The sequence below is a fragment of the Triturus cristatus genome, chromosome 10 (genome assembly GCF_964204655.1).
Source record: "Triturus cristatus chromosome 10, aTriCri1.1, whole genome shotgun sequence".
Lineage (NCBI taxonomy): Eukaryota > Metazoa > Chordata > Amphibia > Caudata > Salamandridae > Triturus > Triturus cristatus.
The window spans coordinates 321,870,613-321,883,958 of record NC_140593.1 but is presented as its reverse complement, the minus strand read 5'-3'; the positions used below and the strand labels follow the sequence as shown (position 1 = coordinate 321,883,958).

The 13,346-nt window shown below is 46.8% G+C and overlaps 1 protein-coding gene across 1 annotated transcript in view; it reads left to right on the top strand.

Annotated features, from left to right (window-relative positions):
* Positions 1-13,346, top strand: part of CUBN (cubilin) — a 1,289,359-nt gene that overhangs the window by 235,375 nt on the left and 1,040,638 nt on the right. The window contains exon 19 of the mRNA XM_085631507.1: positions 3,771-3,949. Coding sequence (XP_085487633.1) covers positions 3,771-3,949 — 179 coding nt within the window. The remainder of the gene's footprint in view (positions 1-3,770; positions 3,950-13,346) is intronic.

Below are 13,346 nucleotides of genomic sequence, written 5' to 3'. Positions count from 1 at the left end.
AACATAATTATGACTGTTTTGTTGTTATGGCAGCATTAGTCTTATTGTCTCTAAATGGTGATTTGGTTATAACATTAAACCTCTGATCAGGTGTTATCCATCCTCCGCTCTGCCCATCTGACTGTCAATCCACCTAGACATCAATCCATCCTTCTTTCTGTACAGCTGTCTATTCTCTCATCCTCGCTCATTCTGTTCCTCATTTCCTCCTCCCATTTCTTCCTCCTTTCAGCATGTGTGCAACCCTTACAAATTTTTGTTTGCTGTGAGGTGTCACATAGCCACTGTTCTGTCACTAACTGGCTTCTTTTTAGATAGACACTAAGGGCCTAATTTGGCACTTTGAACGTGGTACTGTCTTGTCCACCTTATTACAAGTGCATTGAGATAAAACACACTTGAATTAAGGTGGTCAGAATATCATTCAGGTTTGTGATGGAGTACCCATCTGCCAAAATCTAAATCATGTCCCAAAATGTGCAACCGTGCCCAAACAAATTAACCTGCCTCATGATTAATGATTTAGATTAACTGCTTAATGAACACACCTTATACCAATGTCATTACTTAATAAGATGTTTAGGAGTCAATTCACAGTATATGTAATTGAAAATGTAGGTTTCTACCTATGTTTGGAGTGCCTTTCTGACAATCATGGAATTCACAAAGAATTTCACAACCATCTGGGAATCTGCAACAGTTCTAGTGTGCCTGGAATACTTATTGAATTATTTTGTGAATCTCTTTCTGCTCAAATACTTTACCACAAATATGTGAATATATGCAGGCTACCTGTTGAAGTGCATCGTCTTTGCACTTGTACCATTTTTCTTCACAAGGGTAAATTTCCCTAGGAAGAAACGGCTTCCACCACAGCCCCTGGGTGCTAATATACTTTTGTGTTCAAGGTGGGAAATTGCCTGCAAATGATTTTAAATGCCCTCAAATTTGTGAGTTTGCAAACGTTCACCTAGTTTAGCAGATACCCCCATCCAAACATGCCCATGCCCTCCCATTTGAAGAGACTTACTCCCAGAAAATATTAAACCACATTTGTATAATGTTTAAAGTGAGTGAATAGCAATACAGGTATATATTCACATTTTCTGAATTTAAACCTTATATTTATAAAAGTTCAGAAATTGAGGTATTTGTGCTCTTATTATGGTATAGGTGTGGAAATAGCTTTTGAGAGGGGCCCTGGATGTCCAAATTGGATTATAGAATAGTGACTTCCAGCTCCTCCACTGCCTGATGTGATACATGCAGGAGCGGATTTTCTATGGGAGTGTGGGGGCGTTGAACCCCTACTGTGAGCCACAGCACCAGAGACAGACTACTTTTAAGCCCATTTATTCTTCCCCTGAACTGGCATTTATCTTTTTCCTATTAGGGGCGGGGCTAAAGTGCTCTTTCCCAGCGAGGATAGCTTGGGATAACCACTATGCAGTGTAAACTGAACTGCACATCTGAGATTGGCTGGTGTTTTCACTGTGGCCAGCCTCACATGCGCAGTTCAGGCTTCCAGATGCAATGTTAACAGAGAGGTGATACAACAGAGACATAGCCATGTCAGTTTCTGACAGAGCGCTGTCTTTGCCTGACTCAGCCAATCCTGGCACTGCTGTTTAGTATCATAAGCAGCATGAAAGCAGTGCTTGGATTGGCTGGGATGCTTAGGGCTTATCTTGTGTGGGAACAGCATGCACACATTGTCGGCCGAACAGCGTGACGTGGGACAATCCAAATGCCAAGGTAAGATTCCTGGGCTTTTTAGAAGGCTCCATGCTTATAACAGATGGTAGATTACTTTATAAGTAGAATGTGCCCCGATCACCTCTGCAATACAAATTGAATTCTGCACCTATTGCTGCAAAATTAAATTTGTACTGCAAAGGTGATCGGGGCACCTTCTATTTATGAAGCTGGGTATCCACACTTCACATCAGGGGTTCAATACTTTTAATGGGAGGGTATGGGCACCCTTCAATATCAAAGAGGCTACTCTTTATTTCTAGATTTTCTTGTTTGGGAATGCCCACTGCATGTGGCGGCTGTGAAAACAATCGGAATTTTAGGAGTAACGACTAGATGTTTGTGAGTCTGACCCTTTGTGATTATAGGTCATCACATAGAAAATCATTTCTTAATTGTTCTTATTGTAGTACTCCCCTTCCAAAAGGGTTAGTGCTGTCCTACTCACCAGGGTGGCAACAGTAAACATGTTTATAGTCTGGAATATTTTGTTCTGAATATTGAGTTACAAGAAAGTTGTTTCCAAAATATCAAGGATCAAAATATCGAAGAGGTAAGTGCATATTTTATTAATACATATAAATGTACTTTTCAGAACTCCCCATCTACGTAAGTTAAAGATATATTGTCGAGGTACAAATTTGTGGGTTTAAGTAGAGAAATCTATATTTACCCATATGAACTTACCACAATATTTGTGTGACTCAATATTCAGTACAAGTTATCCTGTACTTACACCGTAAACATAAACTAACCTGCATGCATATCAAGCACAGCATTATGAACTTTTATTATAAGGTGATTGTTAAGGTTGGCTGTTCTAAGCCCTTCCTTGGAAGTCAAGTAAGCAGACTTCCAGGGATAGCAGGAGTGCCATCATGCACCTTTCAGCGTACAAGGACATCACAGATTTAACTCCATGCCCCACTTCCCCAAGCTTCTAAATAACGTAATATTTGCTTCTGAGGAGTCAAGCTAAGAGTAGGTAGAAGAACTACAGATGTTAGACAGTGCTGTTAGAATCCTGTTGGGATCAGCAGTAGCAGTGGCAGTGTCAAGGGTACCAAAGAGTAAACCAAGCATAGTGCATGTTACCCTCAGTAACCCCCAGTTGATGTTTAGGAAGACCTTCAATATTGGTCCCAGGGAAATCTATTGAGATCCACTTTTTAGTTTCCACCAAAATGTATACATAACTTTAGTTGTTTCCTCCAGTAATTCCAAAAAAGAGCAGTATTGGCTCTAACTGACCACACAGACGTGTTGTATTGTTAATATGTATGTAATAGCACTTAACCTTCTAATGGTCCTACTACTCCAAAACCATAAACCGAAGTGAAAAACAAGATATAAAAGGGAGTGCTTAGGAAGCCCAATGTTTTTACTGAAAGTTCACTTAATCACATATTAATCCAGCTTATTCAAACATTTGAATTCTTCTTATAGATCCAATATAACACAGGAGCCATCATATGATATTCCAAAAAAGATTTCTTTATTCTTTACAACATCAAACTGCAGCCCAGCCAACAGGTTTCATGTTGACTAGGGACTTCTTCAGGGTTTAGAGATTTCTTAGTGTTTCCTTGTGGGCAATGTGAGTCACACAGAAGAAGAGGGCGCTGAATAATGGTATCACCCAAAGCTCATAAAAAAGTCCTTATTGATTTCTCCTGGATTAGTGTAAACCAGATAAGGGAGAAGGCTGAATATCTTTCTTCCCAGTGGGATCTGCCAGGTTAAGCAGAAAGGCTCAGCATCCCATCCAACCGAAGCCTTCGGATGCTTGTGTGGCGTTCACTTTGCTTCATCCAGTGATGACTGCACACTGCAAAAATACACATCTATTTTATTAGCCAACCTTCACAGCTCTGTTGTTTCTTCTATGTTTTAGGTATAATATGTCACTCATCATGGACTGCACAAATTAGATATTTATTAAGTATTGTCTCAGCATAGTGCGCAGCCCCGCTGAGGAAGAAGAAATTATTACTAATTGCGTGCTTGCTTTTCAGCTTGTGGGGGCGTGCAATCTGGGGAAGGGGTAATTCGCTCTCCTTACTACCCCAATGCTTACCCCCATGGTAAGATTTGTGAGTGGATCATTACCCAGCCTGAAGGAGAAGTCGTCCGCCTCACATTCACTGGTTTCAGCATGGGGAACCTCACTGACTGCGGCTCTGGATATGTAGAGGTACTATTAGGATCACAACAACTTGCATTGTTTTATACATTTGTGTGGAAAACAACATACTTTGTATTTAATTGTGATTATCATTGAACAAACAGGAAATTACTATTTGCACTGCAACAAAAAACAAATGACAACCATGTGAATATAATACGAACAAGTTCACAGGGACATGTAAACCTAGCATGATTTGTTCACTGTTACTTGATTAGCATTGGTACCTACCCAAGAAACCATTTAAAATTGGTGAAATACTATATAAATCCAGGAGGAACATACTGACAAGAGATAGTAACAGAAATGGAGGCCTATCATGAAATTGAAGGTCCCTTCTTTCTCCTCTGCCTTCTCTTCTGGGTCTGGTGAAGGTGCACCAGAGTCATCCACATAATCCTGTTACATGCCATGTGATTTTCAACAATGATCAAACTTGGAACAGTGTGGGATGAATGCAAGCAGAGGGTTTGTCATGCAAAGGAGGTTTTAAGATCCAGCCACACTCCCAGGAGTTGGCACAATTGTGCTTGCTGGTGGATTCAATCTATGGCTCATTCATTCCACAATTTGGTTGTAAATAATTTCATTGTTAGAGATTGCTTTAATAATCATGCATGGTTGTCTTCAACGCTTAATCTAATGTGGTGATTGCAGGCAGTAGGCACTGGCACTCAATGTTTTGGGCAGCAGAACTTACTTTTCATACTCAGACTTTGACCCAGAGTAAAAGAGAGAAAGGCAGGTACTGGATCAAAAAAGCTGAAAGTACAATATCGGGAAACATAGACAAACAGAAAAAGCAAATATGAAAAAGAATGTGCAGGAGTGAGCTAAAGAAAGGTTGTGTAGAATGTTGTACACAAGAGGCATGAGGTGAATCAAAACTTTGCCACCCTGGTATTCAGAAACACAGAGCATTTGGCAGTAGGCTCCCACGGAAATATTTTGGGCCTTACACTTATTTTCTTTTTACAAACTACTAATGTATTTTGTTGTTAGGAGGCAAAAACATTTAACATTTGTTTTAGAGGGTAAGGAGGCGTTGTATGTGGTGAAGATGTGCCAGGGCGCACAAATGGCTTGGTGATCTTTCAATCTGGAAAGACGAACATCATTTTGATTGAAGGCATGAATCATTACTGAGGGGTTTAAGCATGTGAATGGAAAACCCGAATCCTGGGAATGATCATGGGTTCGCCGGTGAATGGAACAACCGAATCCAGAGGATGATCATGGGTTCGCCGGATGAAGACATTAGCAAACAAAGATTGAAACATTTATTTTAATTTTGGCGTCGCATAGGTTATCCGTTGGTTTGCTGTTCGGAGCATGTTATGTCCTCAAGGGACAAAGGGTCTGATGTTGTGACTTTTTTTTTACCTCGTCCCCCAATAGCTACAGACAGTATTGACTTTTGTGTTGTTGTAAGTTCTGCGTCCCAAGAGGCAAGAACACACATGTTGTCTGAAAGTGTTTAATATTATCTTATGTATGGCATTTAAACACTTACATTTATGGGTTGGAATATCACATTGTATTGAGATGGATGTATTATCTTCATGTAAAAAAGTTGGTCAATTGTCAATGTATAAACAAGAATCCAAGTGATTTTCTCTATGTTATATACTTGTAACAGTAATTAACTGAGCATGTGGAAGCTCGTATTTAGGTCTCGCCTACAGGAAGCTTTTAGTTGTCTTTTTTCAAAAGACCTATTGTCGACTACCATACCAAAGGTTACAGTGTGCTTTGGGTTGACTACTTGCATACCAATGAGCAACTTTCTTGTCAGTCTCATTAGTTCGCTTCTTATTTCATGTCCATCCAAGCTTTCGTTATATTTTTCCATCCCCTTGAGCCTAACTTCTTTACCATCCTTTTGATTTGATATCTTGTATTCTTCCACTGCTCACAACATCTTACTTTTTCTTTCAGGACTCCAGGAGAGAGCTTATGTTTTTATGCTCTGTCAATTGTGTGCCGCTTTCCACCTCAAATACCCATCCTGATGTGCCTCATATTGCTCTCTCCTCCTCTCACCCCATCACGTCCAGTACTTCCTGCAGCCCAATTTTTTCTGCTTCTTATTATCTTTCTCTTTCCTCTCTCTGCTTCATTCTCCTCTGCAGCTAAGCCATCACTCCTTGTTACCCCTATGTCCTAGACATATTCCGCACATGCTCCCTCAACCTGGTCTCCTGTTGCCCCCCACACCTCTCATTAAGGTCCGTCAAATTTTTTTACCTCGATTTGTAGGAGGGTCAGGTAGCTCCTAGATCTTTCCAGCAACTTGTTTTGCTTTAGACAGCCTAAATGCGACAAATATGCTCTAGCACTCACTGATGACATTTAAGTAGGTCAAAACCATTATGGCGTTGCTTGTGTTCACAAATGTAGGGAACCTGGCCTGTCCGGTCAGAATGGAATGTTCCCATGGTCTGAAATGCTGCCAGCAAAAATATAAATATATATATTACAGAATGACCCTGTGTATTACAGACCTATATCATTGATTGACGCAACAGCAAAGGTCTTGGGTAGGGTCCTCCTTGCACGACTAGAGAGTGGGCCTCATCTAAAGAGGTTTTATCCAACACACAATATGGTTTTAGAAGGTGTATGGACAAGACTGGCCTTCATGGACTTGTCTAGTGCTTTGGACACCGTAAATCGGGACACATTGTGGGCTATGGGCATGGAAAAATCACTTGTAACCCTTTTACGTCAGCTCCACACAAATACAATGGTGATCATAGGATATGGTAGCAAAGGGGAAAAGACATAACCTATTTTTCGATGTAAGGGTTCTGTCAAGGATGCATCTTAGCCCCTTTTTTATTTCTTATTTATACTAATGGATTGGAGACCCTTTTAGGTCGAGCCTAGAGCAGCGCATTAGTGCCAATATTGGGCAACAGTTGTCACAAAACACATAAGTACATAAATAAACCACACAACACTGTATTGTAAGTGGAGAAATATTGCTGCAGGTTTATTAGCATAACCAATATGCAAACATGGTGGGTTATCTTACGGGCGATCCAAGGGCAGGCCAGCCCCTATGCCGCCTGTCCGTCTGATAAGCCTAGAGTCACCATGGCAACGCCAAATGGTGTATACCAACTATTGGGCGGGGCCACCCCTCCCATCCGTGGACCCCCAGTCCACTTGCTTCACACGCCCCCCCGTGAGGGGTGGGCGGAGCATACATGGCAGCCCCCGGTTGCTCAGACCCACAACCGCCTGTCGGCTAATGGGGGGGCACCGTCGTTCTTCCAGGGGACAACGCTAAAACATCCCTGGGTATCCTGGCTTAGCACCCCGCGGTGCTGCTGCATGATGTACCCCTTGGTATGTGCAGACCCTGGATCACCCTGTAACTCCTCCACAGCCTTGGGAGTGGCCACCGTCACTACCAGGGCCCCCCACCAAGGTAGACCTGTTTACTTACTACCTGCTGCAGCCAAAGCTTCCCCTAGGTCCAGTAGGAAAAGGTCCTAGCCTAAACTAGAGAGGTGCACCCCATCTCCCTCCAGGCACACTGTGGACTTGGCGTATAAAAGACCATGCCTGATGAAGCCAAGACCTCTTTGCTCTGCGCAACTGCGCATGGCTCTCGGTAGGCCTTTATACCTAGAGCCTACTGATACCGGGCTTCTCCCAGGTCCAGCCAAACAAGTCTACGCCCAACCGGACCGGCGGCCAGCGTGCATCATCAGGACAGGTTCCCCCATCCTTTCTAAACTCCCTCGTGGATTTTTTACTGAAATGACCTTAAACCTAAAATAGGCGATGGTCCAAAGTTGCCTTTGCATGGCTAAAGAACAATCCCTTTGACAAGACACTCCTGCCCGGCAGTGCCAATGCGGGAGGAGGTAAGAGTTGACAAGCCCGCCTTACATCCTCTTTCACTCCGTTGGAGTACGCCCATCGTATTCCATCAGTCACCACCAAATGTGAAGCCTTGCCCTCCCAAAATTCTGCTAGTATACCAGGGAGAGACAGGACAGAGTGACCACAGAGGAGAACAACGTGTAAAATTCCTCTCTAATTTGACTACTGGGAAAGCCAATTGTTCTCCTGCTAATTTGTAGCCCAAAAGTGTTACCCCGGTGTTTCCTTTAATCATATGGACCATAAGCCCCCGTTGGAAGGCCACTTCCACAACCTGCATGGCTGCCAGCAGTGCTGGAGGGCGGGAGAAGTTACCCGGTACTGATACTCGCATCAAAGGTACCTGTTTCGTCGAACTCAAGGACGGGCTACTAATTGAGCAACCAGGCTCCACCCTAGTATCCAGAGGTCAAACCCAAGCCCCTCCAAGTTCTGCTGCTTCACCTGCCTGTTAACACGAATCCCAGGGCAGACCACCGGCCTATAACCCATGCTTGGCCATGCCTGAGTTAAATTACCTCTGAACAGCATGACAACAGGCTAACCACCAGCATTGCGTTCTGAATGTTTCTGACACTACCAAGAAACATGCGCATAACTAAAGCAACTGGCACCATGCCATAAACGTAACAATTCAGCCTTCTATGAATGCAAAAATGGTGCTCTTGTGGCGCTCCGAGTAGTGATCCCTCCAAGCCAGCAGCCCTACCCAGGCAACCCGCACCCTCTTGGCACTGGCACACTCCCGCCCCAGCTGCCCTAGAGTGCCTGGTCGTGTGTAGCCACAACCCACGTTTCATCACTGACGTTATATCGGGGTATGATGACACACATCTAACTGTACTGCTGAGTGCCCGTTGCACCATCGCAAGAATGCCTTTGCCTGCTCAGAGTCTGGCTGCAAAGTTGGATGACATTGACACCCCAGCCCAGGGCGAAAATGGCAGCTTTACAGTTTTTGGTGCTATAGGCGGTACCCGTACCCTGATGGAACAAAATGTAATTCCCTAGCTCCTGTTGAGCACGAACCCAAAACCAGTTGCTCACCATGGTTCAATACCTTCGTGCTGCTAATCATTTCCTAGCAGAAGTTGACAAATCTATGTTCTGCAATGGCACTACTTCGCAGCCTGCACCATTCTGCCAGTGCTGAAAAGACCTTTGTCATGCTGCCTGGCCTAATCAATCTTGCCCTGTTCTAGAAGCGCCCGCTTCAGCCTTAGAGCAAACAATTCGCCAGTAACCCCAAACTGCGAGACAAACCGTGCCCAGGCACAAAAGTGAGCCTACTAACTAATAGCAGGTCTAACAGCGTCAACAGGCATCCTCACCTTACAATAGGCGTGATGGAGTAAGGGTATCCAGTGAGAATCAAGATGACAGCTTCCCATCTGACCAACCGTGGTGGGAACCACTCCTGTATATTCTAGTACACATGGTCCCAGTTCACCTGTCACTGCCTGCTGTACGTGACCTAGGTACATGGTCCCCTAGCATGGCGGCATTCCATTGAGACCAACATCCAGTCCCCGATAAGTACCACTATCTGCCTACGCTACAATCTTGCCTGGCGTTCCTTCATGCCCCGGTATACCACGCGATGATTGCTCTCCTCCGTCACTTGACCCGACCACACCTAGAAGAACAAACACCGCGAGAGGAAGCAGCCTGTGACCTGCCCCAAGACTCTACGGAATCCTCCCACCGAATGATGTGGGAGCTCGCCACCAACCTCTGTCCAAGCCTGCCAACCCCACAAGTATTTGGACCCCTATTGCTCCAAGAATTGGAGGGGGGGGGGAGGAGGGGCAGTCCTGTCTGGAGATGTGTGTAATGGAGGACATGCGTCCTAGAGTACCTATTGTTGGGTGCAAACGAGTACCTGATGTGTTTGATACTAATAACAGTAGTAACAACTCAATCAGCACAGGGCTAGTTGCCCCCCCGTCTTACAACCGTGTGTGACAAACACGGAGATTAAAGGAAGGCTAACCCCAGTCAGACACAGAAAGACCCACACGTGGCTGTGCCCAAAAACCATCATCCCGCATCAAACCGACCCGATGGAAAGGCAACCAGCGCCTAACGCTCTATACCCGCGGATGACCCAGGAAATAACCAATCGTTTAACAATCGAGTAAATAACAACGGACCTCTTTTCAGCCTCAGAAGGCCTAGCCCTTCAGAAGAAACCTGGGACCCCAGTGCCAGGCAGAGGGCAGGCCTCGGAACCTGTGGTGTGTGTGATCTTTGCCCACTTCCGTGTGAGCCAGGGCCCGCGATCCATACTTTTTTCATGATCGCTTGAAGCACCGTAAACCACCCTAGCTGTTCCTTGCCGCTAGGTCATCCTACCCCAAGGGGCCCCAAAGAACTACCAGGTAACATTAACACTCACTCAACACTAGGCGTGACTCTTTGCTTGGCCTAGGTGCTGGATGCCAAGTGACACCTCCCCCTGCTCCCAACCTTAGTGGTGAAGTGTCCCAGGAGTGCTCGGTTAATATATAAGACCTCGACATAACCAAGGGAGCCCTGCGCAGCTACAAGTGTTTTCTAGAGTAAGCTGGTCTGCAGGGCTACCCAGCATGCTCAGGCATTGGCTGTGGCATACAGACCGACCACCAACACCCCGCGCATTTACTAGGTGTTCCAAGTCCACTCGGTCTCATTTGCCAATGAAACAAAGAATTGCAACCAAGCCCCCCCAAAACCATGCCCAGTCCCCCGCTGCGGCAGGAATACTATCAATCAACCTCCCGTCTCTCATCATCAGTACTGGCTTGACTATGCCTCTATGTTGCATAAGATAAATGAGTCATCAATGTGGCTAACAGGCATATCCTCTTGAAAATGCCTCCGTTCAGGCATGGTAAGGCCGGGTCACCAACACTACTAGCCAAACTTACTAAAGTTTTACACTCCCAAGCCCTTTCAGTGTAAATATTATTTTAATCAAAATGCACATGGGATACCTATGGGCCCCGTGCCCATCCAGATGAAGGATGTGCATTACCAACAGTGAGAGCCGTAGTCAATACTGGTGAGCCCAGGCAAAGTCAGGCAGATCACTACGTTAAGGACATCCGCAATGCATAACCACCAGAATACGATGTTGGGCCGGTGGCGATGAACGACTTACACAACGAGGCTGGTAAGCAGGGGACACTGAAAGATGTTGCACTTGGCCACACAAGAATTCACACAATAGGTCAGCCTGCCTGGCCCAACGCAGGCAATATCCGAGAAATCACACCTCCTTCATGGCCAAGAGGCATTGACGGACACAACAAGACGAGCCCCTCACCCTATGCCATTGACCAACTCGGGCCCCACGAGGTAATCTACTGGCAGCATAACATCAGAGTCTGTAGGCATGACAAGCCCGGTGAACACACCAACGTGCGCCAGGACAGGCCCAGACATGGTTCCCCAGGCCAAGATTCCGCAGCTCTGGCTGCGAGGCCACCAGTTCTCTTGAACCCAAAGAAGGCTAAGTAAGCACTGTATCAATAATACTAGCTCCGCTATAAGCACCGCAGGGAGCCGCCTAACCAGGACAGGTAGATGAAAGGATCCATTTCAAGTGTGCGGGGACATCTTTCTCTGAGAAAATAAGACTACGGAAAAAACTCTGATAACTGAACCAAGGAAATTAAGCTGATTCGTTTTATGCCATAACTGACGAACCCCTGGGGTAGCACTAAATACCTCTGCCAATGGGATACTGGTTGCGTACCGTGGCAGTATAACGGGGGGGACTAACTTGAATTTCAAAACAACCCATCACTTCTTTTGATGACTCGCATAATGCACGCTCCACCAGGGCTCAGACCCAGCTCCTCCGCTTAACGGCCGAGTCGCCCCTAAAATTGTGTGTCGAAACGCCAGACCTGCATGCCACCCGGTTCCAGCAACGCCCATTGATACCCCAACAAGCTATCCAGGTAGGGGCCCTACCGCCAGATTGCTGTGAGAACCGGAGTCCATCCTCCACTACTGAACCTGGCAGCGCCTAATAACGTGCACAGCCCCACTCCACGGCACCGGCACCCCGCCTTAATGCCTGCGCCAGCGATCCCCATGGACTCTCATGCGAGTCGAAGCCCGACCCTGTGGGAGAAAAGTGACCAGACCCCCGCACCGGATGGACTGCCCCTGCACCGAGAGTGACTGCCAAATACCCTCCCATACTGGGCATTGACAACAGAGACCTCACTTGCTCCCCGCAGCATCCGCCGCGCACTCACCAGTGCATGGGCGAGCCGCACAGTGACTGGGTGGGGGCAACCCCATCCTGCCCTCATTCCAACACCCGCCTGTCGCAACTTCCCCCAGGAGACCTCCGAATACTGTGCCCCTGGCACACCTACATATATATACACATAATCCATAGAGGCCGCCCTGGCCGCATGCCTTCTACATGTGGGTACCTAGGCCGCGTGCAAGAATGCACCGGCATGCCTTGTGCATGGTGTGAAATCGGACAGTGCGCCAGCATGCATCGTATGAATCTACATGCATGACAAGGATGGAGACAACTGCTCCCGCCACTCTCATTCCAACACCTGACTGCCGCATTGCCTCCAGGAGACCTCCGAACACCATGCCCCTCGTTCGTATCCCCCCTCAGCTCCCAGCCTCAGAGCCAACTGCACCACTCCGGGACCGGAGGGCCAGACCCCCGCAACCAGGCCACGCAACTATCCACATTCCCGCTACACGAATGTCAGGGTCGCCGTGCACACCGCACTAGCGCCGCCGCCAAAATGCCCGCCAGTGTCCCAGAACTTTGCGAGCTTCCCATTGAGAAGTACCTCAAACACCAACCTGGCTTCATGAACCCATGTAAAAGCAATGAACCCAGTATCAATAGGTCATTTCTACCGCTCATATCCCCAGTATTTGAATCTTTTGATGGGAAGAATTAAAGATCTGAGTGAATATGCCCCGTGACAATATAGATGCACCTCTGCCTGGCCTATGAGCTAAGATGATCTGATTCATAAGACCTGGGTGAACTGCCCAGGCTAGGCATGGAGCCGTGCGGACCACACAATACACCACCCACCGAAATGGGCCTCCACGAAAATCACGAACACTCCCGACTCACAACATCGATCCCTCCGCACCAGGCAGCCAGGAAAAGAAGGGGGTGGGGGCACCACCCCCAGCCAACCTCCAAAACAACAAGGCCCCCCACACCCACCCGGAACATGAGGCGCGATGGTTGCATTCGTTTCGATAAGGAATAGAAGCAGGCCTGAAACAGCCAGGAGGCAGCAACCCTGAGTCAGCAGCATGATGGGGCCGCAATAACCGCACTCACCTCGACCCACACAAAAGTCGGACCAACCACGATGGTAAACCAGGCCAGCCAGCCCTAGCATGATGCCTCCAGCTAGCCCTTACCCGAACTGGGCAGGACCCCTCCAGCCTGTGTGGCTCCCGGTCCTCGGTCGGCGCAACGCCGCCCCATGAATTCGTCTCTGGTAACCCGCGCAACTCC